Source organism: Bombina bombina, chromosome 5 (assembly GCF_027579735.1).
Source record: "Bombina bombina isolate aBomBom1 chromosome 5, aBomBom1.pri, whole genome shotgun sequence".
NCBI classification, from domain to species: Eukaryota; Metazoa; Chordata; class Amphibia; order Anura; family Bombinatoridae; genus Bombina; species Bombina bombina.
Genome location: NC_069503.1, coordinates 714413824 through 714440904, shown reverse-complemented (window position 1 = coordinate 714440904; position 27081 = coordinate 714413824). Strand labels below are relative to the sequence as shown.

The 27081-nt window shown below is 41.3% G+C and overlaps 1 protein-coding gene across 1 annotated transcript in view; it reads right to left on the bottom strand.

Annotated features, from left to right (window-relative positions):
• SMIM13 (small integral membrane protein 13) overlaps positions 1-27081 on the bottom strand; it is a 106946-nt gene that overhangs the window by 38097 nt on the left and 41768 nt on the right. Inside the window, exon 2 of the mRNA XM_053714744.1 lies at positions 7466-7556. Coding sequence (XP_053570719.1) covers positions 7466-7541 — 76 coding nt within the window. The 5' untranslated portion in view covers positions 7542-7556. The remainder of the gene's footprint in view (positions 1-7465; positions 7557-27081) is intronic.

The following is a 27081-nucleotide window of genomic DNA, read 5'->3' as shown; positions in this document are numbered from 1 at the left end:
GGCTCTGTGAACGACTAACTATCCTCAAGAGGAATCGTCGTCAACTACGCGAGCGTAGAGATAGCACCATCCACCTTAGGTACGGTCCCCCATAGCTCGTACTGAGAGTCCGGAACGGAGAACCGTTTCTTTAAGGAAGAAGAAGGGGAAAAGGAAGAACCTAATCTCTCCAATTCATTCTTAATAATTTTAGCAATCTTAATAGGAACCGGGAAGGTCTGAGGTACCACCCTGTCCTCATACACTTTATCAAGCTTAGGAATCAAGGGTTCCACCAGTAGTTTCAGAACATCGAGAGTAGCAAGCACCTGCCTCAGCAAAAGGTGCAAATTTTCCATCCTAAACCTAAAGTCAGGCTCCTCTGCAGACGGATTTTTAGATGACATGGATTCCGACCCTGAAGAAACGTTCTCCGTAGAGTCAGAGTCATCCTCGTCAGCAGATAACCTTTCCGAGATTTCCATAGGAGTATATGACTCCTGGGCCGGATCGCCATATTTTAGACTACGCTTGCGCTTAGCAGAACGTGGTAAGGCACTAATCACCTTAGAGACCGCTGTTTACAGTTGATCCGCAAAGTCTGAGAGGTGGACGGCTAAGTAGTACTAGACATTCTCTTCTTTCGAGAAGTCGAGACCTTATCAAGGCAAGGGGAACATAGTTGAGCAGGCGGATCTACCGGAACCTCCTCACAATAAACACAGGTACTAGACTTAGTTAAAGAGGGAGTACCCTCTAACTCGTCAGAGTCCTCCATAGCTTGCGGCTTTATTACGTTAAAAAATATAAGCAATGGCACCTTTATAACCTCCAATGGCCGGGGCACTCACCACCTCCTAAGACCGGGACCACAGAAACCGTTACGTCTCCTGCACCGCCAGTCAAGCAAAGGAGGAGATTAGTCCACACCCAGTCAGAAGGAATGCCTCGCAGGACCACCCCTGCACTAGGGAGAAAGTGCGCCAAAACAGCCGTGCAAATACTCCCGGAAGGAAACTTGCGAAACATTCTCCCATCTCTAGTTTGGAGTAGAGATTATGAAGGTCACTGATTAGATTGTCTGCTAGACTTGGATTCTGCATTTGTTTTTCTAAATTAATGCAGAATATGGCAGCGGGCAGCAGCATTCAGCTCTTTTTGGAGCCGTATTTATTTATTTAAATAGTGCAACACACAAAGATCTAGAATTGTTAAATTGAATGTTACAGTACATTCAAAATTTTGAATGTGGATATTCAATCTAATTATGAACATTCGAAAACAAAAACAAAATTTATGCTTACCTGATAAATTTCTTTCTTTCCGGACATGGAGAGTCCATGACGTCAATCCAATTACTAGTGGGAATATCACTCCTGGCCAGCAGGAGGAGGCAAAGAGCACCACAGCAAAGCTGTTAAGTGTCACACCCCTACCCATAATCCCCAGTCATTGGACCGAAGGAAAATAAAAAAAGGAACACCACTAAGGTGTAATTAAGGGTGGGGTCGTGGACTCTCCATGTCCGGAAATACATTTATCAGGTAAGCATAAATTTTGTTTTCTTTCCTAACACATGGAGAGTCCACGACGTCATTCCAATTACTAGTGGGAACCAATACCCAAGCTAGAGGACACAGAATGAATAGGGAGGGAAAACAATACAGGCAGACCTAAACAGAAGGCACCACTGCTTGAAGAACCTTTCTCCCAAAAGAGGCCTCAGCCGAGGCAAAGGTATCAAATTTGTAACATTTTGAAAAAGTATGCAGAGAGGACCAAGTTGCAGCCTTGCAAATCTGTTTCACAGAAGCTTCATATTTGAAAGCCCAAGAAGAAACAGCCCTAGTGGGATGAGCTGTAATTCTCTCAGGAGGCTGCTGACCAGCAGTCTCATAAGCAAAACGAATCATACTTCTCAACCAGAGGGAAAGAGAAGTAGCAGTATCCTTCTGACTCTTACGCTTTCCTGAGAAACAAAGAGGGTAGAAGACTGGCGAAAAAACGTATTCGCCTGTAGGTAGAATATTAGAGCATGCACAACATCCAAGTTGTGCAAGAGGCGTTCAAGGAACGACAATTTCCTGATTAATATTTCTATCAGAAACCACTTTAGGGAGAAACCCCAATTTAGTACGAAGAACCACATTATCAGCATAAAAGGTAAGGTAAGGAGAATCACACTGCAAAGTCGAGAGTTCTGCAACTCTTTGAGCAGAAGAAATAGCAATAAGAAACAAAACCTTCCAAGATAACCGCTTAATATCTATGGAATGCATAGGCTCAAACGGAGCCTGCTGCAAAACTTTAAGAACAAGATTAAGACTCCAAGGAGGAGCAACAGGTTTAAACACAGGCATGATTCGGACCAGGGCCTGACAAAAAGATTGAACATCTGGCACATCCGCCAGACGCTTATGTAAAAGAATAGATAAAGCAGAAATCTGACTTTTCAGAGAACTGCCAGACAACCCTTTCTCCAGACCTTCCTGGAGAAAAAAGACAAAATTCTAGGAATCTTGACCCTACTCCAAGAGGAGCCTTTTGATTCACACCAATACAAAAAGGTATTTACGCCATACTTTATAGTAAATTTTTCGAGTGACAGGCTTGCAAGCCTGAATTATGGTCTTAATGACCGACTCCAAAAACTCACGCTTAGTCAGAACTAAGCTTTCAATCTCCAAGCAGTCAGCTTCAGAGAAACGAAATTTGGATGGAGGAATGGACCCTGAGTTAGAAGTTCCTTCCTCAGAGGTAACCTCCAAGGTGGAAGAGATGACATCCTCATCAGGTCTGCATACCAGATCCTGCAAGGCCAAGCAGGAGCAATTAGAATAACCGACGCTCTCTACTGTTTGACACGAGCAATGACTCGTGGAAAGAGCGCAAATAGAGGAAACAGGTATGCTAGATCGAAATGCCAAGGAACCCCCAGAGCATCTATCAGAGCTGCCTACCGATCTTTTGACCTTGAACCGTAACTTGGAAGCTTGGTGTTCTGCCAAGACACCATCAGATCCAACTTCGGCACCCCCCACTTGAGGGTTAACCTGGAGAACACCTCCGGATGGAGAGCCTACTCCCCGGGATGAAATGTCTGTCTACTCCCAGTTGTCCGCCTCCCAGTTGTCCACTCCTGGTATGTGGATGGCAGATAGACAACACTTGTGAGCTTCCGCCCACTGAATAATCTGAGACACCTCCTTTATGGCTAAGGAACTCTGAGTTCCTCCCTGGTGGTTGATGTAAGCCACTGAGCTGATATTGTCCGATTGGAACCTGATAAACCGGGCTAAGAACAACTGAGGCCAAGCCATCAGGGCATTGTAAATCACTCAACTCCAAGATGTTTATGGGGAGAGCAGACTCCTCCTGAGTCCAAAATCCCTGTGCCTTTGACTGCTCCCCAGCCAAGCAGGCTGGCGTGCGTGGTCACGATCACCCAGGAAGGTCTCCGGAAGCATATGCCCTGAGACAGATTCTCCTGAGAAAGCCACCACGGGAAGGAGTCTCTTGCCGACTGGTCTAGATGTATCCTCCGAGACAGATCTGAATGGTCTCCGTTCCATTGTATGAGCATGCATTATTGCAGAGCTCTCAAATGGAATCGAGCAACAGGAATGATGTCCATGGAAGCGACCATCAGACCAATTACCTCCATACATTGAGAAACTGATGGCCAAACAGTAGACTGTAGAGAGGCAAGAGGAAAGAATTTTTGATTTTCTGACCTCCGTCAGAAATTTTTTCATAGATAGGGATCGATTATTGTCCCTAAGAAAACCACCCTTGTAGCTGGAACAAGGGAACTCTTCTCCAGATTCACTTTCCATCCGTGGGAACGTAGAAAAGGCAACAAGATCTCTGTATAAGAGTTTGCTTGTTGAAAAGATGGCGCCTGGACCAATATGTCATCCAGGTAGGGCGCCACTGCAATTCCCCAACACCTGATCACTGTCAAGAGAGCCCCCAGAACCTTTGAGAAAATTCTGGGAGCTGTGGCAAGGCCAAAACGGAAGAGCCACAAACTAAATGTGTTTGTCTAGTAAAGCGAATCTCAGAAACAGGTGATGATCACTGTGGATGGGAACATGAAGATATGCGTCCTTTAGGTCTATAGTAGTCATGAACTGACCCTCTTGGACCAAAGGGAGAATGGAACGAATGTTTTCCATTTTGAAAGACGGTACTCTGAGAAACTTGTTGATACACTTTAGGTCTAAAATGAGTCAAAAAGTTCCTTTTTTGGGAACCACAAAACAGATTTGAATAGAATCGTGGACCCTGTTCCCTTACTAGAACTGGATCAATCACTCCCAAGGAGGAAAGGTCCTGAACGCAGTTTAAAAATGCCTCTCTTTCAACCTGATCTGCAGATAGTCTTGAGAGGTGGAATCTGCCCCTGGGAGGGAAGATTTGAATTCTATTTTGTGACCCTGAGATACTATATCCACAGCCCATGGATCTGGGACATCTCGTATCAATGCTCGACAAAACAGGGAAAGTCTGCCCCCAACTTGATCCGATCCAAGACCAGGGGCAGACCCTTTTATGCTGAGGGTTTCTTTGATTCCTTCCCATTGTTCCAAGACTGATTAGGTTTCCAAAAAGACTTGGACTGCTCCTGCTTGGAAGAGGAAGACTTTTGACCCTTGAAGTTACGAAAGGAACGAAAATTACTTTGATGTCCTTTAAATCTGTTCTTCTTGTCTTGCCGTAGAAAAAGACCCTTTTCCACCCATAATATCAGAAATTATTTCTGCCAGGCCCGGCCCAAACAAGGTTTTACCCTTTAAGGAAGCGCCAGAAGCTTGGACTTGGAGGTAACATCAGCTAAGATTTTAGCCACAAAGCCCTGCGGGCTAGGACAGTGAAGCCAAACATCTTGGCTCCCAGTCTAATAACTTGCATGTTAGCATCAGAAAAAAAGGAATTGGCTAGTTTGAGAGCCTTAATCCTATCTTGGATTACCTCCAACAGAGTCTCTTCTAAAATAAATTCAGACAAGGCATTGCACCAATAAGATGCTGCACTTGCTACTGTGGCAATACAAACTGCAGGTTGCCATTGAAGACCCTGATGAACATAAATCTTTTTTAAATAAGCCTCCAGCTTCTTGTCCATGGGATCCTTAAAGGAGCAGCTACCCTCTATAGGGATCGTAGGTCTTTTAGCCAGAGTAGAAATAGCCCCTTCTATTTTAAGTACCGTGCGCCAAGAAGAGACTGGAGACGGGAAAAAAAGGTATCCCTGGCTTCTCCTATTCCTGTGAAATAATCTCCGACACACGGTCTGGAACAGGAAATACTTCCACAGAGGAAAGAACATCATAGTATTTATTAAGCTTACTAGATTTTTTAGGGTTGACCACGACAGGAGAGTCAGAGTCGTCCAGAGTAGCCAATACCCCCTTTAACAGTACACGAAGGTGTTCAAGCTTAAACCTGAAGTTTACTTCTCAGATTCTGACAGTATAAATCCTTTGTCTGAGGCTGAAGATTTCACCCTCAGAAGCCACCGAGGTAACCACCTCCTCCAAGTTATGAGGGAGAGCAACCTGCGTAGCAGCGGCAGGAACAGACACCTTACAATCTGAAAAATGTTTAGATTTCCTCTTGCTTTTCTTCAACATAGGAAAAGCGGATAATGCCACAAAAGATATCTGCGCTGCAAAATCTACAGGCAATTATACTCCTCCAGGAAGCCGAGAGGAACCGCAGGGCACTGTATGTGACGTCATAGAGGCTTGGGGCGTATGAGGAGAAAGCTGTAGCATTGCCTGAACAGCATCATCCTGAGAGACATTGGGCTCATAGAGCAATCATTTTTCTTAACACTCTAGCGTTCTAGCTAAACATGAAGCACAAAATTGCATAGGTGAAACAATGAGCCTCTAGACAAACATTTATCAAGAGCAACATTTTTACTACTGTCACTTTAAAAGTTTTTTTTCTCCCCAAAGCAATATAACGTTTAACACCCAAAATGAAAGAAACCACACTTGGGACCTCTACAGCTCAGCAGTACTGAGGTGTCCTACCGCAATTCTAGAGGACTCGAAATCAACACAGAGACTTGCTTGTGAGTGACTGCTCACTAGCCGACACAAAACTGCACAGAATCAGCGACGCCGCTCTGCTCCGTAGATGGAAATACAGGAGTCACGTGAATCCAAGCAGAAACTGCGCGTTCCAGAAAAACTGCATAGTAACAGAGTAGCTAATACCTCTAATAAAGATGTAAATGACCCCCGGTCAAACAAAAGTCTCAAAACACCATCCACAAAAAAAGCCCCATTAAAAACCTTTTGTCCCATACAAAAAAGTTAAGAAAGAGCCACAGGGGAATAGTATCCAGATAAGGAAAAATTAACCTCTAGTCACATACACTTTGCCTGCCCACTGCCAAAAGGAATCCTGCATAAAGGATTATTATGTCCCAATTATTTCTACTGCAGAAATAAATGCTCTTCTAAAGTGCAAGTCTCTAGTACTTAGACAAAAAAAAAAAAAGGAAGCCAAGGTCTATGCATATCTTTATTCTAATTCATCTAGCATTTAACATGCAGTGTCACATTAGGATATTGTTTTTACTCTGTGTTTCTCTAATTAGACCAGAAGGGATTAATATTAGTCACCTCCTAGGCCTATAAAGAGTTAGAGTATAGACAGACGTCAGTCTATGAGTAAGCGCACCTGGAGGCGCGAAACATGTTAGACTATTAGTCTCCTATACTGCCTGTCTGCATGTGCTGTTGTTTTTATCTGGAACTTCAATAAAGCATTACATTCATGTTTTTACATTCAACGATCTGAAGCAGTGCCTGCCTACTTTCCTTCTTGTGCAAAAAAAAAAAAAAAAGGCACTTACCTGCAGTCTAGCTGTCCGGCAGAAAGACAGCTCACAAGGCGTGAAAGGACACATACTCCTTACAGAGACCTGTAGAAAAAAAGAAAGAACAACTCTTTCTATGACTAGGGCAGCAATATGTTAGGAAACAAAGTAAGGACTGCCTCACAACTTTCTAACTGCTTAAAAGCCACCACTACTCTACTGAAGAGGTTGACGTGGACTCGGCTAAACCCAAATCCTTGCTTGCAGGGAAAAGTACACAAAAAAAGGATAACATATATTCAGACACCAAACTTCACCTCCTCCATTGACAGAGGCAAAGAGAATGGCTGGGGATTATTGGTAGGGGAGTGACACTCAACAGTTTTGCTGTCGTGCTCTTTGCCGCCTCCTGCTGTCCAGAAGTGATAATCCCACTAGTAATTGGAATGACGTTGTGGACTCTCCATGTCTTAGGAAAGAAGGTAACATTAGAAAATCGGTAATAACATTAGTTTAACAAAGTTTAAGGGGTTTTCATCCTTATCGACAATCGTTTGTTCAAGACGAATGTCCATGGGGAGAATTGTACTTTCGACACATTAACCCATCCCTACTCCAAACTTACAAAAAAAAAAAAAAAAAGACTCACCACATAGCATAAACAGTAGAACACAGACTAATGTGGCTATGAATACCAAAAATGTCAGACCCACGCTCTGCCACATGCTCTCTCTTCTTTTCTGGAAGACATCAAAGAAAATACATGAATAACTTTTTCACCTAGTAATAGGTAACCAATCACTGGGTCATAGCAGCTGTAGAAAGCTTGTAGGATAAAAAGATTATAAGTTATATTACTCTGGAATTTAAAATATAACAAGCTAAACACACAAAAACACAATTTATGCTTACCTGATAAATGTATTTCTCTTGTGGTGTATCCAGTCCACGGATCATCCATTACTTGTGGGATATTCTCATTCCCAACAGGAAGTTGCAAGAGGACACCCACAGCAGAGCTGTAATATAGCTCCTCCCCTAACTGTCATAGCCAGTCATTCGACCGAAAACAAGCCGAGAAAGGAGGAACCATAGGGTGTAGTGGTTACTGTAGTTTAAATTTAAAAATTACCTGCCTTAAAATGACAGGGCGGGCCGTGGACTGGATACACCACAAGAGAAATAAATTTATCAGGTAAGCATAAATTGTGTTTTCTCTTGTAAGGTGTATCCAGTCCACGGATCATCCATTACTTGTGGGATACCAATACCAAAGCTAAAGTACACGGATGAAGGGAGGGACAAGGCAGGAACTTAAATGGAAGGAACCACTGCCTGTAAAACCTCTCTCCCAAATATAGCCTCCGAAGAAGCTAAAGTATCAAATTTGTAAAATTTTGAAAAAGTATGAAGCGAAGACCAAGTTGCCGCCTTGCAAATCTGTTCAACAGAAGCCTCATTTTTAAAGGCCCAAGTGGAAGCCACAGCTCTAGTGGAATGAGCTGTAATCCTTTCAGGAGGCTGCTGTCCATCAGTCTCAAAGGCTAAGCGGATTAAGCTTCTTAGCCAAAAAGAAAAAGAGGTTGCCAAAGCCTTTTGACCTCTCCTCTGTCCAGAGTAGACAACAAACAAAGCAGATGTTTGACAAAAATCTTTAGTAGGTTGTAAAGTAAAACTTTAAAGCACAGACCACGTCCAGGTTGTGTAACACAAGGATGGAACCACAATCTCTTGATTGATATTCTTGTTAGATACCACCTTAGGTAAGAACCCAGGTTTGGTACGCAGGACTACCTTATCCGTATGAAAAATCAGATAAGGAGAATCACATTGTAAGGCAGATAGCTCAGAGACTCTACGAGCCGAGGAAATAGCTACCAAAAAAAAAAAAAAAAAAAAGAACTTTCCAAGATAAAAGTTTGATATCTATGGAATGAAGAGGTTCAAACGGAACTCCTTGAAGAACCTTAAGAACCAAGTTTAAGCTCAATGGTGGAGCAACAGGTTTAAACACAGGCTTGATTCAAACTAAAGCATGACAAAATGCCTGAACGTCTGGAACATCTGCCAGACGCTAGTGCAAAAGGACAGAGCAAAAATCTGTCCCTTTAAGAAACTAGCTGACAATCCTTTTTCCAAACCTTCTCGGAGAAAAGATAAAATCCTAGGAATCCTGACCTTACTCCATGAGTAACCCTTGGATTCACACCAATAAAGATATTTACGCCATACCTTATGGTAAATTTTCCTGGTGACAGGCTTTCGTGCCTGTATTAAGGTATCAATAACTGACTCGGAGAAGACACGCTTTGATAAAATCAAGCACTCAATCTCCAGGCAGTCAGCCTCTGAGAAATTAGATTTGGATGGTTGAAAGGACCCTCAAGTAGAAGGTCCTGTCTCAGAGGCAGAGACCATGGTGGAAAGGATGACATGTCCACTAGATCTGCATACCAGGTCCTGCGTGGCCACGCATGTGCTATCAGAATCACAGATGCTCTCTCCTGCTTGATCTTGGCAATCAGTCGAGGGAGCAGAGGAAACGGTGGAAACCCATAAGCCAGGTTGAAAGACCAGGGCGCTGCTAGAGTATCTATCAGTGTCGCCTTGGGATCCCTGGACCTGGATCCATAACACGGAAGCTTGGCGTTCTGGCGAGACGCCATGAGATCCAGTTCTGGTTTGCCCCAACGGAGAATCAGTTGTGCAAATACCTCCGGATGGAGTTCCCACTCTCCCGGATGAAAAGTCTGACGACTTAGAAAATCCGCCTCCCAGTGCTCTACACCTGGGATATGGATAGCTGATAGGTGGCAAGAGTGAATCTCTGCCCAGTTAATTATTTTTGAAACTTCTAACATCTCTAGGGAACTTCTTGTACCCCCTCGATGGTTGATGTAAGCTACAGTCGTGATGTTGACCGACTGAAATCTGATGTACCTCAGAGTTGCTAACTGAGGCCAAACCTGAAGAGCCTTGAATATCGCTCTTAGTTCCAGAATATTTATTGGAAGGAGAGACTCCTCCTGAGTTCACGATCCCTGAGCCTTCAGGGAGTTCCAGACTGCACCCCAACCTAGAAGGCTGGCATTTGTTGTTACAATAGTCCAATCTGGCCTGCGAAGGTCATACCTTTGGACAGATGGACCCGAGATAGCCACCAGGGAAGAGGATACCTGGTCTCTTGGTCCAGATTCAGTTGAGGGGCCAAATCTGTGTAATCCCCGCTCCACTGACTGAGCCTGCATAGTTGCAGCGGTCTGAGATGTAAGCGTGCAAACGGCACTATGTCCATTGCCGCTACCATTAAGCCGATTACTTCCATACACTGAGCCACCAAAGGGCGCGGAATGGAATGAAGAACCCGACAGGAATTTAGAAGCTTTGATAACCTGGACTCCGTCAAGGTAAATTTTCATTTCTACAGAATCTATCAGAGTCCCTAGAAAGGAAACTCTTGTGAGTGGGGATAGAGAACACTTTTCCTCGTTCACTTTCCACCCATGCGACCTCAGAAATGCCAGTACTACGTCCGTATGAGACTTGGCAATTTGGAAGTTTGACGCCTGTATCAGGATGTCGTCTAAATAAGGGGCTACTGCTATGCCCCGCGGCCTTAGGACCGCCATAAGCGACCCTAGAACCTTTGTAAAGATTCTTGGGGCTGTAGCTAATCCAAAGGGAAGAGCTACAACTGGTAATGCCTGTCTTGAAAAAGGCAAACCTGAGAAACCGATGATGATCTTTGTGTATCGGAATGTGAAGATAAGCATCCTTTAGATCCACTGTAGTCATATATTGACCCTCCTGGATCAGTGGTAGGATGGTACGAATAGTTTCCATCTTGAACGACGGAACTTTGAGGAATTTGTTTAAGATCTTTAGATCCAAAATCGGTCTGAAGGTTCCCTCTTTTTGGGAACCACAAACAGATTTGAGTAAAAACCCTGTTCCTGTTCCTCCTTTGGAACTGGATGGATCACTCCCATAACTAGGAGGTCTCGTACACAGTGTAAGAATGCCTCACTCTTTATCTGGTTTGCAGATAATTGTGAAAGGTGAAATCTCCCTTTTGGGGGGGAAGCTTTGAAGTCCAGAAGATATCCCTGGGATATAATTTCCAATGCCCAGGGATCCTGAACATCTCTTGCCCACGCCTGGGCGAAGAGTGAAAGTCTGCCCCCTACTAGATCCGTTACCGGATAGGGGGTCGTTCCTTCATGCTGTCTTAGAGGCAGCAGCAGGCTTTTTGACCTGCTTACCTTTTTTCCAGGTCTGGTTTGGTCTCCAGACCGTCTTGGATTGAGCAAAAGTTCCCTCTTGTTTATTATTAGAGGAAGTTGATGCCGCACCTGCCTTGAAGTTTCGAAAGGCACGAAAATTAGACTGTTTGGCCCTAGATTTGGACCTGTCCTGAGGAAGGGCACAACCTTTTCCTCCCGTGATATCAGCAATAATCTCCTTCAAACCAGGCCCGAATAGAGTCTGCCCCTTGAAGGGAATGTTAAGTAGCTTAGATTTTAAAGTCACGTCAGCTGACCATGATTTAAGCCATAGCGCTCTGCGCGCCTGTATAGCAAAACCAGAATTCTTAGCCGTTAGTTTATTCAAATGAACAATGGCATCAGAAATAAAATAATTGGCTAGCTTAAGTGCTCTAAGTTTGCCAAGTATGTCATCCAATGGAGTCTCTACCTGTAAAGCCTCTTCCAGAGACTCAAACCAGTACGCCGCAGCAGCAGTGACAGGGGCAATGCATGCAATGGGCTGTAGGATAAAACCTTGTTGAATAAATATTTTCTTAAGGTAACCTAATTTTTTATCCATTGGCTCTAAAAAAGCACAACTGTCCTCGACAGGGATAGTAGTACGCTTTGCTAGAGTAGAAACTGCTCCCTCCCCCTTAGGGACTGACTGCCATAAGTCCCGTGTGGTGGCGTCTATTGGAAAACATTTTTCTAAAAATAGGAGGGGAAGAGAACGGCACACCTGGTCTATCCCATTCCTTATTAATAATTTCTGTAAACCTTTTAGGTATTGGAAAAACAGCAGTACACACCGGCACTGCAAAGCATTTATCCAGTCTACAAAATTTCTCTGGCACTGCAATGGTATCACAGTCATTCAGAGCAGCTAAAACCTCCCTAAGTAACATGCGGAGGTGTTCAAGCTTAAATTTAAATGTAGAAATATTAGAATCAGGTATCTTTCCTGAGTCATTAACATCACCCACTGACTGAAGCTCTCCTTCCTCAGCTTCTGCATATTGTGAGGCAGTATCAGACATGGTTCTTAAAGCGTCAGTATGCTCTGCATTTTGTATCACCCCAGAGCTCGCTAACCTCTAAGTTCAGGTAGTCTGGCTAATACCGCTGACAGTGTATTATCCATTACTGCCACCATGTCTTGTAAAGTAAACGATATGGGCGCCCTAGATGTACTTGGCGCCATTTGAGCGTGAGTCCCTTGGGCGGGAGTCAAAGGGTTTGACACGTTGGGAGAGTTAGTCGGCATAACTTTCCCCTCGTCAGATTCCTCTGGTGATAATTTTTTTTAAAACAGAATATGATCTTTATTGCATAAAATGAAATCAGTACATTTGGTACACATTCTAAGAGGGGGTTCCACCATGGCTTTTAAACATAATGAACAAGGAGTTTCTTCTATGTCAGAAATGTTTATACAGACTAGCAATGAGACTAGCAAGCTTGGAAAACACTTTAAATCAAGTTAACAAGCAAATATAAAAAACGGCACTGTGCCTTTAAGAGAAACAAATTTTGTCAGAATTTGAAAAACAGTGAAAAAATGCAGTAAATCAAACAAATTTTTTACAGTGTATGTAATAGGCTAGCAGAGCATTGCATCCACTTGCAAATGGATGATTAACCCCTTAGTTCAAAAAACGGATCAAAAAAACGAAATAGACGGGGGTTTTTTTGGGGGTTTTTTTTTTTTAACAGTCACAACCCCAGAAGCAGAACTTTTTTTCACTTTCTGCGATGAGATTTTTTTTAGTTAAAAATTTTCTGCAGGTCATTTTGAAATAGAAATCACTTCACTATGGTCTCTTCATGCATACCCCCCTGCATATCAATATCACCATGGTCTCTTCATGCATACCCCCCTGCATATCAATATCACCCTGGTCTCTTCATGCATACCCCCCTGCATATCAATATCACCATGGTCTCTTCATGCATACTCCCCTTCATATCAATATCACCATGGTCTCTTCATGCATACCCCCCTTCATATCAATATCACCATGGTCTCTTCATGCATACCCCCCTGCATATCAATATCACCCTGGTCTCTTCATGCATACCCCCCTGCATATCAATATCACCCTGGTCTCTTCATGCATACCCCCCTGCATATCAATATCACCATGGTCTCTTCATGCATACCCCCCTGCATATCAATATCACCCTGGTCTCTTCATGCATACCCCCCTGCATATCAATATCACCCTGGTCTCTTCATGCATACCCCCCTGCATATCAATATCACCCTGGTCTCTTCATGCATACCCCCCTGCATATCAATATCACCCTGGTCTCTTCATGCATACCCCCCTGCATATCAATATCACCCTGGTCTCTTCATGCATACCCCCCTGCACATCAATATCACCCTGGTCTCTTCATGCATACCCCCCTGCATATCAATATCACCCTGGTCTCTTCATGCATACCCCCCTGCATATCAATATCACCATGGTCTCTTCATGCATACCCCCCTGCATATCAATATCACCCTGGTCTCTTCATGCATACCCCCCTGCATATCAATATCACCCTGGTCTCTTCATGCATACCCCCCTGCATATCAATATCACCCTGGTCTCTTCATGCATACCCCCCTGCATATCAATATCACCCTGGTCTCTTCATGCATACTCCCCTGCATATCAATATCACCCTGGTCTCTTCATGCATACTCCCCTTCATATCAATATCACCCTGGTCTCTTCATGCATACCCCCCTGCATATCAATATCACCCTGGTCTCTTCATGCATACCCCCCTGCATATCAATATCACCCTGGTCTCTTCATGCATACCCCCCTGCATATCAATATCACCCTGGTCTCTTCATGCATACCCCCCTGCATATCAATATCACCCTGGTCTCTTCATGCATACTCCCCTGCATATCAATATCACCCTGGTCTCTTCATGCATACCCCCCTGCATATCAATATCACCCTGGTCTCTTCATGCATACCCCCCTGCATATCAATATCACCCTGGTCTCTTCATGCATACCCCCCTGCATATCAATATCACCCTGGTCTCTTCATGCATACCCCCCTGCATATCAATATCACCCTGGTCTCTTCATGCATACCCCCCTGCATATCAATATCACCCTGGTCTCTTCATGCATACCCCCCTGCATATCAATATCACCCTGGTCTCTTCATGCATACCCCCCTGCATATCAATATCACCCTGGTCTCTTCATGCATACCCCCCTGCATATCAATATCACCCTGGTCTCTTCATGCATACCCCCCTGCATATCAATATCACCCTGGTCTCTTCATGCATACCCCCCTGCATATCAATATCACCCTGGTCTCTTCATGCATACCCCCCTGCATATCAATATCACCTGGTCTCTTCATGCATACCCCCCTGCATATCAATATCACCCTGGTCTCTTCATGCATACCCCCTTCATATCAATATCACCCTGGTCTCTTCATGCATACCCCCTTCATATCAATATCACCCTGGTCTCTTCATGCATACCCCCTTCATATCAATATCACCCTGGTCTCTTCATGCATACCCCCCCTGCATATCAATATCACCCTGGTCTCTTCATGCATACCCCCCTGCATATCAATATCACCCTGGTCTCTTCATGCATACCCCCCTGCATATCAATATCACCCTGGTCTCTTCATGCATACTCCCCTTCATATTAATATAACCATGGTCTCTTCATGCATACCCCCCCTGCATATCAATATCACCCTGGTCTCTTCATGCATACTCCCCTTCATATCAATATCACTCTGGTCTCTTCATGCATACCCCCCCCCTGCATATCAATATCACCCTGGTCTCTTCATGCGTACCCCCCTGCATATCAATATCACCCTGGTCTCTTCATGCATACCCCCTGCATATCAATATCACCCTGGTTTACTCTCTTCATGCATACCCCCCTGCATATCAATATCACCCTGGTCTACTCTCTTCATGCATACCCCCCTGCATATCAATATCACCCTGGTCTACTCTCTTCATGCATACCCCCCTAATATACCAGTGTTATACTTAACAATAATATAACTAAACTGCAATTTAAATATAGTCTGTTTCCGTTGATGCTTTGCTCTGACTTTGGCATCATTTCATTATAGTTGTATCATGTATGTTTTAACCTTTACAAACAGCCCCAGGGGGTATATAATACATCTGATGCCTGTGACTTTATATGGTTTATGATATCACACAGAAAACATAGCACTCAAGTGTCGCGCCATGGAGGGAGGGGCGAGTGTCAGTGTGCAGGAGCAGAACACCAGTACGTGAGAGACATTTACAGATCCCCCCCCAGCTGCCTTTTCTGCAAACACTTGTAACCCTTCTCCTCCCCGGCTCAAAGTGTTAATAGCACAGCAAAGGGAAAAAACATAATTTATGTAAGAACTTACCTGATAAATTCATTTCTTTCATATTAGCAAGAGTCCATGAGCTAGTGACGTATGGGATATACATTCCTACCAGGAGGGGCAAAGTTTCCCAAACCTCAAAATGCCTATAAATACACCCCTCACCACACCCACAATTCAGTTTAACGAATAGCCAAGAAGTGGGGTGATAAAAAAGTGCGAAAGCATATAAAATAAGGAATTGGAATAATTGTGCTTTATACAAAATCATAACCACCACAAAAAAAGGGCGGGCCTCATGGACTCTTGCTAATATGAAAGAAATGAATTTATCAGGTAAGTTCTTACATAAATTATGTTTTCTTTCATGTAATTAGCAAGTGTCCATGAGCTAGTGACGTATGGGATAATGACTACCCAAGATGTGGATCTTTCCACACAAGAGTCACTGGAGAGGGAGGGACAAAATAAAGACAGCCAATTCCTGCTGAAAATAATCCACACCCAAAATAAAGTTTAATGAAAAACATAAGCAGAAGATTCAAACTGAAACCGCTGCCTGAAGTACTTTTCTACCAAAAACTGCTTCAGAAGAAGAAAATACATCAAAATGGTAGAATTTAGTAAAAGTATGCAAAGAGGACCAAGTTGCTGCTTTGCAAATCTGATCAACCGAAGCTTCATTCCTAAACGCCCAGGAAGTAGAAACTGACCTAGTAGAATGAGCTGTAATTCTCGGAGGCGGAGTTTTACCCGACTCAACATAGGCAAGATGAATTAAAGATTTCAACCAAGATGCCAAAGAAATGGCAGAAGCTTTCTGGCCTTTTCTAGAACCGGAAAAGATAACAAATAGACTAGAAGTCTTTCGGAAAGATTTAGTAGCTTCAACATAATATTTCAAAGCTCTAACAACATCCAAAGAATGCAACGATCTCTCCTTAGAATTCTTAGGATTAGGACATAATGAAGGGACCACAATTTCTCTACTAATGTTGTTGGAATTCACAACTTTAGGTAAAAATTCAAAAGAATTTCGCAACACCGCCTTATCCTGATGAAAAATCAGAAAAGGAGACTCACAAGAAAGAGCAGATAATTCAGAAACTCTTCTGGCAGAAGAGATGGCCAAAAGGAACAAAACTTTCCAAGAAAGCAATTTAATGTCCAATGAATGCATAGGTTCAAACGGAGGAGCTTGAAGAGCTCCCAGAACCAAATTCAAACTCCAAGGAGGAGAAATTGACTTAATGACAGGTTTTATACGAACCAAAGCTTGTACAAAACAATGAATATCAGGAAGAATAGCAATCTTTCTGTGAAAAAGAACAGAAAGAGCAGAGATTTGTCCTTTCAAGGAACTTGCGGACAAACCCTTATCTACACCATCCTGAAGAAACTGTAAAATTCTCGGTATTCTAAAAGAATGCCAAGAAAAATGATGAGAAAGACACCAAGAAATATAAGTCTTCCAGACTCTATAATATATCTCTCTAGATACAGATTTACGAGCCTGTAACATAGTATTAATCACAGAGTCAGAGAAACCTCTTTGACCAAGAATCAAGCGTTCAATCTCCATACCTTTAAATTTAAGGATTTCAGATCCTGATGGAAAAAAGGACCTTGTGACAGAAGGTCTGGTCTTAACGGAAGAGTCCACGGTTGGCAAGAGGCCATCCGGACAAGATCCGCATACCAAAACCTGTGAGGCCATGCCGGAGCTACCAGCAGAACAAACGAGCATTCCTTCAGTATCTTGGAGATTACTCTTGGAAGAACTAGAGGCGGAAAGATATAGGCAGGATGATACTTCCAAGGAAGTGATAATGCATCCACTGCCTCCGCCTGAGGATCCCGGGATCTGGACAGATACCTGGGAAGTTTCTTGTTTAGATGGGACGCCATCAGATCTATTTCTGGAAGTTCCCACATTTGAACAATCTGAAGAAATACCTCTGGGTGAAGAGACCATTCGCCCGGATGCAACGTTTGGCGACTGAGATAATCCGCTTCCCAATTGTCTATACCTGGGATATGAACCGCAGAGATTAGACAGGAGCTGGATTCCGCCCAAACCAAAATTCGAGATACTTCTTTCATAGCCAGAGGACTGTGAGTCCCTCCTTGATGATTGATGTATGCCACAGTTGTGACATTGTCTGTCTGAAAACAAATGAACGATTCTCTCTTCAGAAGAGGCCAAAACTGAAGAGCTCTGAAAATTGCACGGAGTTCCAAAATATTGATCGGTAATCTCACCTCCTGAGATTCCCAAACTCCTTGTGCCGTCAGAGATCCCCACACAGCTCCCCAACCTGTGAGACTTGCATCTGTTGAAATTACAGTCCAGGTCGGAAGCACAAAAGAAGCCCCCTGAATTAAACGATGGTGATCTGTCCACCATGTTAGAGAGTGTCGAACAATCGGTTTTAAAGATATTAATTGAGATATCTTTGTGTAATCCTTGCACCTTTGATTCAGCATACAGAGCTGAAGAGGTCGCATGTGAAAATGAGCAAAGGGGATCGCGTCCGATGCAGCAGTCATAAGACCTAGAATTTCCATGCATAAGGCTACCGAAGGGAATGATTGTGACTGAAGGTTTCGACAAGCTGCAATCAATTTTAGACGTCTCTTGTCTGTTAAAGACAGAGTCATGGACACTGAATCCATCTGGAAACCCAGAAAGGTTACCCTTGTCTGAGGAATCAATGAACTTTTTGGTAAATTGATCCTCCAACCATGATCTTGAAGAAACAACACAAGTCGATTCGTATGAGATTCTGCTAAATGTAAAGACTGAGCAAGTACCAAGATATCGTCCAAATAAGGAAATACCACAATACCCTGTTCTCTGATTACAGACAGAAGGGCACCGAGAACCTTTGTAAAAATTCTTGGAGCTGTAGCTAGGCCAAACGGCAGAGCCACAAACTGGTAATGCTTGTCCAGAAAAGAGAATCTCAGGAACTGATAATGATCTGGATGAATCGGAATATGCAGATATGCATCCTGTAAATCTATTGTGGACATATAATTCCCTTGCTGAACAAAAGGCAAGATAGTCCTTACAGTTACCATCTTGAACGTTGGTATCCTTACATAACGATTCAATATTTTTAGATCCAGAACTGGTCTGAAGGAATTCTCCTTCTTTGGTACAATGAAGAGATTTGAATAAAACCCCATCCCCTGTTCCGGAACTGGAACTGGCATAATTACTCCAGTCAACTCCAGATCTGAAACACAATTCAGAAATGCTTGAGCTTTTACTGGATTTACTGGGACACGGGAAAGAAAAAATCTCTTTGCAGGAGGTCTCATCTTGAAACCAATTCTGTACCCTTCTGAAACAATGTTCTGAATCCAAAGATTGTGAACAGAATTGATCCAAATTTCCTTGAAAAAACGTAACCTGCCCCCTACCAGCTGAGCTGGAATGAGGGCCGCACCTTCATGTGGACTTAGAAGCAGGCTTTGCCTTTCTAGCTGGCTTGGATTTATTCCAGACTGGAGATGGTTTCCAAACTGAAACTGCTCCTGAGGATGAAGGATCAGGCTTTTGTTCTTTGTTGAAACGAAAGGAACGAAAACGATTATTAGCCCTGTTTTTACCTTTAGATTTTTTATCCTGTGGTAAAAAAGTTCCTTTCCCACCAGTAACAGTTGAAATAATAGAATCCAACTGAGAACCAAATAATTTGTTACCCTGGAAAGAAATAGAAAGTAGAGTTGATTTAGAAGCCATATCAGCATTCCAAGTTTTAAGCCATAAAGCTCTTCTAGCTAAAATAGCTAGAGACATAAACCTGACATCAACTCTGATAATATCAAAAATCGCATCACAGATAAAATTATTAGCATGCTGAAGAAGAATAATAATATCATGAGAATCATGATGTGTTACTTGTTGCGCTAAAGTTTCCAACCAAAAAGTTGAAGCTGCAGCAACATCAGCCAAAGATATAGCAGGTCTAAGAAGATTACCTGAACACAGATAAGCTTTTCTTAGAAAGGATTCAATTTTCCTATCTAAAGGATCCTTAAACGAAGTACCATCTGACGTAGGAATAGTAGTACGTTTAGCAAGGGTAGAAATAGCCCCATCAACTTTAGGGATTTTGTCCCAAAATTCTAATCTGTCAGACGGCACAGGATATAATTGCTTAAAACGTTTAGAAGGAGTAAATGAATTACCCAATTAAACCCATTCTTTGGTAATTACTGCAGAAATAGCATTAGGAACAGGAAAAACTTCTGGAATAACCACAGGAGCTTTAAATACCTTATCCAAACGTTTAGAATTAGTATCAAGAGGACCAGAATCCTCTATTTCTAAAGCAATTAGTACTTCTTTAAGTAAAGAACGAATAAATTCCATTTTAAATAAATATGAAGATTTATCAGCATCAACCTCTGAGACAGAATCCTCTGAACCAGAAGAGTCATCAGAATCAGAATGATGATGTTCATTTAAAAATTCATCTGTAGGGAGAGAAGTTTTAAAAGATTTTTTATGTTTACTAGAAGGAGAAATAACAGACATAGCCTTCTTTATGGATTCAGAAACAAAATCTCTTATGTTATCAGGAACATTCTGCACCTTAGATGTTGAGGGAACTGCAACAGGCAATGGTACATTACTAAAGGAAATATTATCTGCTTTAACAAGTTTGTCATGACAATCAATACAAACAACAGCCGGAGGAATAGCTACCAAAAGTTTACAGCAGATACACTTAGCTTTGGTAGATCCAGCACTAGACAGCTATTTTCCTGTAGTATCTTCTGACTCAGATGCAACGTGAGACATCTTGCAATATGTAAGAGAAAAAACAACATATAAAGCAAAATTGATCAAATTCCTTAAATGACAGTTTCAGGAATGGGAAAGAATGCCAAAGAACAAGCTTCTAGCAACCAGAAGCAATAAAAAATGAGACTTAAATAATGTGGAGATAAAAGCGACGCCCATATTTTTTAGCGCCAAATCAGACGCCCACATTATTTGGCGCCTAAATGCTTTTGGCGCCAAAATGACGCCACATCCGGAACGCCGACATCTTTGGCGCAAAATAACGTCAAAAAAATGACGCAACTTCCGGCGACACGTATGACGCCGGAAACGGAAAAGAATTTTTGCGCCAAAAAAGTCCGCGCCAAGAATGACGCAATAAAATGAAGCATTTTCAGCCCCCGCGAGCCTAACAGCCCACAGGGAAAAAAAAGAGTCAAATTTTTTGAAGGTAAGAAAAAAATGATTAATTCAAATGCATTATCCCAAATATGAAACTGACTGTCTGAAAAATAAGGAAAGTTGAACATTCTGAGTCAAGGCAAATAAATGTTTGAATACATATATTTAGAACTTTATAAACAAAGTGCCCAACCATAGCTTAGAGTGTCACAGAAAATAAGATTTACTTACCCCAGGACACTCATCTACATGTTTGTAGAAAGCCAAACCAGTACTGAAACGAGAATCAGCAGAGGTAATGGTATATATAAGAGTATATCGTCGATCTGAAAAGGGAGGTAAGAGATGAATCTCTACGACCGATAACAGAGAACCTATGAAATAGACCCCATAGAAGGAGATCACTGCATTCAAATAGGCAATACTCTCTTCACATCCCTCTGACATTCACTGCACGCTGAGAGGAAAACCGGGCTCCAACTTGCTGCGGAGCGCATATCAACGTAGAATCTAGCACAAACTTACTTCACCACCTCCATCGGAGGCAAAGTTTGTAAAACTGAATTGTGGGTGTGGTGAGGGGTGTATTTATAGGCATTTTGAGGTTTGGGAAACTTTGCCCCTCCTGGTAGGAATGTATATCCCATACGTCACTAGCTCATGGACTCTTGCTAATTACATGAAAGAAAAAGTGTTATCCCTGCTGCGGTCTGCTTGTGAATACTGTTAGATTAAAAGTGATGTGTGTGGGCGGAGTTTTGGGAATGCCAATTCCCACTTTTGATAATCAATCACAATTGCCAAATTAGACAAGACACACAACCAACCGGTATAAGCTTTCACAGTAGTGTTGTAAAAAAAAAAAGAACATGAAGGCTGCGCTCACATTCACAAAAAAATGTTTACAGTCTGGGTGCGGGCTTCAGTAGAGAGGTGGGGACCGCCTCAGTTTTAAGCAGTGCTAGCTTCAGCCTTCATGTTCTTTTTTTTACAACACTACTGTGAAAGCTTATACCGGTTGGTTGTGTGTCTTGTCTAATTTGGCAATTGTGATTGATTATCAAAAGTGGGAATCTGCATTCCCAAAACTCCGCCCACACACATCACTTTTAATCTAACAGTCTTCACAAGCAGACCGCAGCAGGGATAACACTTTTTTTCCCTGTGCGGTGCTATTAACACTTTGAGCCGGGGAGGAGAAGGTTTACACTACAAGGGTTTTTCTGCTATTATTAACGCGCATCCCTGGCTGCACACTTACCTCAGTCACAGAAGCAGTCCTGGTGGCTAAAGTAACAAATTTAAGTTATAAGCAAAGCATCTAATAAAATGTATCAATTTCATGAGCAGCAGCCAATAATGTGAAAGTAAAAATGTGCCGGTTGCTATGCGCAATAATAATAATTAAAAAAAAAAAAAAAACTGTTGAAGAAAATGATGTGCTTAACAGAACTGGCCATTCTTTCTGCAGGCAGGCTCCACTTTCTGCGATATTATCGCAGATCGCACTATGTTCTGCCTTGGGGGTCACAACCAACTGCCACAGCAAGCTGTGGTCCTACCTTCCCCAATAAACGACTTTGGAAAGCCTTTGAGCCCTTTAGAGATGTCCTATAGCATACAGGGGACTCCTGAGGGAAGCTGGATGTCACAGTTTGTAATTTTAACTGCACCAACTGTAACTTTTATACTATAACAGTGGAAAGCCTCAGTAAAACTGTTTCTAGTCAAAATTTAAGCCAGCCATGTGGAAAAAACTAGGCCCCAATAAAGTTTTATCACCAATACATATATAAAAACGATTAAACATGCCAGCAAACATTTATATTGCAATATGATAAGGGTATTACCCCTTAAATCACTGTATTCAGGCTTAACTTACATTAATCCGGTATCAGCAGCATTTTCTAGTGTTTTCCATCTCTAGAAAACAATATAACTGCACATACCTGATAGCAGAATAAACTGCACGCCATTCTCTCGCTGAAGTTACCTCATCTGTGTAATCCCCTCAGACATATGTGAGAATAGCAATGGATCTTAGTTACAACCTGCTAAGATCATAGAAACCTCAGGCAGATTCTTCTTCTATTTACTGCCTGAGATAAAATAGCACAACTCCGGTACTATTTAAAAATAACAAACTTTTGATTGAAGAAAATAAACTAACTATATTTAACCACTCTCTCCTACAACATCCTAGCTTGTTGAGAGTTGCAAGAGAATGACGGGCTATGACAGTTAGGGGAGGAGCTATATTACAGCTCTGCTGTTGTGTCCTCTTGCAACTTCCTGTTGGGAATGAGAATATCCCACAAGTAATGGATGATCCGTGGACTGGATACACCTTACAAGAGAAAGATGCCTGGTGTTTTTATCTTACATACGTAAGATTACTATCTAAAACGTAATGTTTCCATATTATATAGAGTAGTAATTTGTACTCTCCCAAATAGTTTTTTTCTTGACTGGTAAACTGTATGCATGTGTAAATAAAGTTTGTTTAAAGTAATTTATTTTTTAAGTAAAAAGGTGTTCTCATGCCATACATTCAGTTTCTCTTTAGGGAACTTCTTGCAATTGAAGGGAGCAAGCTGAATACATTACGTGAATCAATGACTATGTGCAGCCACCAATTAGTATCTAGATACCAGTATGATACCACTTATGATTTTCAACAAAGGATACCAAGAAAAAAAAAGCAAAATTAGATAACAGAAGTGAACTGGAAAAGTACTGTCCCTTTAACCACTGTTTCGTTTATTGCCTAATGTTCTCCATAGAACATTTTGTTAGCTAGGTGGCATTATGAAGTAGCCGGGTGGGAGCAATGTAATATTTTCTAACAAATTGCATAATTTAAAATGTATTTAACACTATGAGTGCTAACGACTGCTCTGAGCCATTGCAAATTTTCACACTCGGGTGCCAACGACGCCTCAGAGCCGTCGCTAGCACTCCCCCACCTTGATGCATGTCTGAGAACCCCCATCCACTCCTACCCTGGCGATCTGGCCTGGATACTCAAAGGCATCACCAGGTTCCCCTCCCCTTTGCGATGACGTCAAAAGCAATGACGTTATTGTGCAACTTTATTTAAAACTGAAAATTGTTAGTTATAGGGAAATGGGGGCATGCTGCTTATATGCCTGTAACTTCAGCATCTAAGCAGCTACAGACCCCCAAGACCTTTGGAAAGTTAATAGTCTACCCTTTCCAATGGTATAAGTCTTATAAGTGTAGAATAAAAAATGAAAAAGTTAAAAAAAAAAAAACTTTTTTTTTTTTTAAATTTAAGGATTTGGGGGTCTCTAAAGGCACATAAATAAAGATCAAAATTGCCTAGAGACCCCCAAAAACATAATTTATGTAAGAACTTACCTGATAAATTAATTTCTTTCATATTGGTAAGAGTCAACTAACAAAGTAATTGTAATACGGTATACACTTGTGTATAGATAGCTCTAATCTGTGTAAGGAGTAGTAACTCTGCTAAGTTAGAATGGTCAAGGTAACGGTATAAATAATAGGTCAAATTCATTCACACTAGAGTCTTTATTAGAAAATGTCAAAGAAAAGAAAAAAAAATTCATGCATACAACTAGCTTGAGCTCAGGTTAAAAACACTTAAACCAAGGTGAATTATAAACCTCCCATATTGGTTATTTAAATCTTAGTAGATAGAATTAAAGTGTCAAAGCCAGCAGAAGAAAAATCAATATCGACTAAGCCCTTACAATCCGAGGGCTGTTATTAAATTAGCTTTACAATTTTAAGATAACTGATTGGGGTCCTTTGGAGAAGCTCTGTCTCTCCATTTTTTTAATCAGCTTACCAATGTTGTAAAAATTATTCCCTACTAATTTACTTATATAATTTAGCCAGCAGTTATCTTAAAATTGTAACGATAATTTAATAACAGCCCTCGGATTGTAAGGGCTTAGTCGATATTGATTTTACTTCTGCTGGCTTTGACACTTTAATTCCATGTACTAAGATTTAAATAACCAATATGGGAGGTTTATAATTCACCTTGGTTTAAGTGTTTTTAACCTGAGCTCAAACTAGTTGTATGCGTGAATTTTTTTTTCTTTTACATTTTCTAATAAAAAGACTCTAGTGTGAATAAGTTTGACCTATTATTTATACCGTTACCTTGACCATTCTAACAGCAGAGTTACTACTCCTTACACAGATTAGAGCTATCTATACACAATTGTATACCCTATTACAATTACTTTGTTAGTTTCCTGTTCCTCGCTCTTAATCTGTGGCAGGAAATTTATACTTATATATATTAAGACTTATCTTATAATACTTGGAAAATTATATAGGTTTCCAGTTTATTGATACTGTGCTTCCCCCCACCTGTTATTGTATTCATATTGGCAAGAGTCCATGAGCTAGTGACGTATGGGATATACATTCCTATCAGGAGGGGCAAAGTTTCCCAAACCTCAAAATGCCTATAAATACACCTCACACCACAACTCAGTTTAACGAATAGCCAAGTAGTGAGGTGATAAAATAAGGAGTAAAAAAAGCATACAAAAAGAGAAACTGGAAAAGAATTGTGCTTTCATACAAAAAAAATCATAACCACCATAAGAAAAGGCCCACTCTTGCCAATATGAAAGAAATTAATTTATCAGGAAAGTCCTTACATAAATTATGTTTTCTTTCATGTAATTGGCAAGAGTCCATGAGCTAGTGACGTATGGGATAGAAATACCCAAGATGTGGAAGTCCACAGAAGAGTCACTAGAGAGGGAGGGATAAAATAAAAACAGCCATTTCCGCTGAAAAAAATTAAATCCATCAAAAAAATAAGTCTCTCACAAATTTCTTAAAAATTTAAAAAAAACAAAACAAAAAAAAAAAACCTTAAATCATAAGCAGAAGAATCAGACAGCTGCCTGAAGAACTTTTCTACCAAAGACTGCTTCAGAAGAAGCAAATACAACAAAATAGTAAAATTTAGTAAATGTATGCAAAGAAGACCAAGTTGCTGCTTTGCAAATCTGATCAACCGAAGCTTCATTCTTAAAAGCCCAAGAAGAAGAGACTGATCTGGTAGAATGAGCTGTAATTCTCTGAGGCAGAGACTGTCCCGCCTCCAAATAAGCCTTGTGAATCAAAAGCTTTAACCAAGATGCCAAAGAAATGGCAGAGGCTTTCTGACCTTTCCTAGGACCAGAAAAAAAAAATCAAATAGACTAGAAGTCGTCCTGAAATCTTTAGTAGCTAAGACATATTTCAAAGCTCTTACAACATCCAAAGAGTGTAGAGATCTTTCAAGAGAATTCTTAGGATTAGGACACAAAGAAGGAACAACAATTTACCTATAATGTTGTTTAAATTCACAACTTTAGGCAAAAATTTAAATGAAGTCGCAAAACAGCTTTATCCGGATGGAAAATCAGAAAAGGAGACTTACAAGAGAGCAGACAATTCTGAAACTCTTCTAGCTGAAGAGATAGCCAAAAGGAACAATACTTTCCAAGAAAGTAGTTTAATTTGAATTTGAAGGCTTTGCAAGCTCCTCCTTTTGAGCCTATGCATTCTTTGGATATTAAAGGGACATTAAACACTAAATACATGCTAGATAGAATGATGCATTCAAAGAAAAGATTAGTCCATGACTAACATGTAGATGTATTATTACATTAAAGTTTCATTAGTTGTTTAAAAAGTGACAAAATAAGTGTAAAGTTTTAGTGTCTATAAAACACTGGGAGCTGCCATGTTGTAACTTGTGTTACCTTCTCTGCTGTGGCCAATTAGGGACAGTTATAAATAGGTTACTAGAGTGTGCAGCCAATGGTTGTGCTGGATTTAACAGTGTTTTGCACTTCCATTTCTAACAGGAACTGAAAAGCTCACAATTTCAGAATTGAATTACAGGCAAAGAGGACAAAATAAATAATGAATGTATATTGCAGAGTTGTTTTATATATACAATTTATCATTTTATATTACCATCTCAAAGTGTTTAATGTCCCTTTAAGACTCCAAGGAGGAGATATTGATTTAATAACAGGCTTGATACGAACCAAAGCCTGAATAAAACAATGAATATCAGGAACCTTAGCAATCTTTCTATGAACTAAAACAGAAAGAGCAGAGATTTGTTCCTTCAAAGTACTTGCAGACAAACCTTTATCCAAACCATCCTGAAGAAACTGTAAATTTCTAGGAATTCTAAAAGAATGCCAAGAGAATTTATAAGAACATGATATATAGGTTTTCCAAACCCGATAAAAAATCTTCCTTGAAACATACTTACGAGCCTGTAGCATAGTATTAATCACTGAGTCAAAGAAACCTCTATGACTAAGCGTTCAATTTCCATACCTTAAAATTTAGCGATTTGAGACCCTGATGGAAAAATGGCCCTTGAAGTTCTGGCCTTAAAGGAAGTAACCAAGGTTGG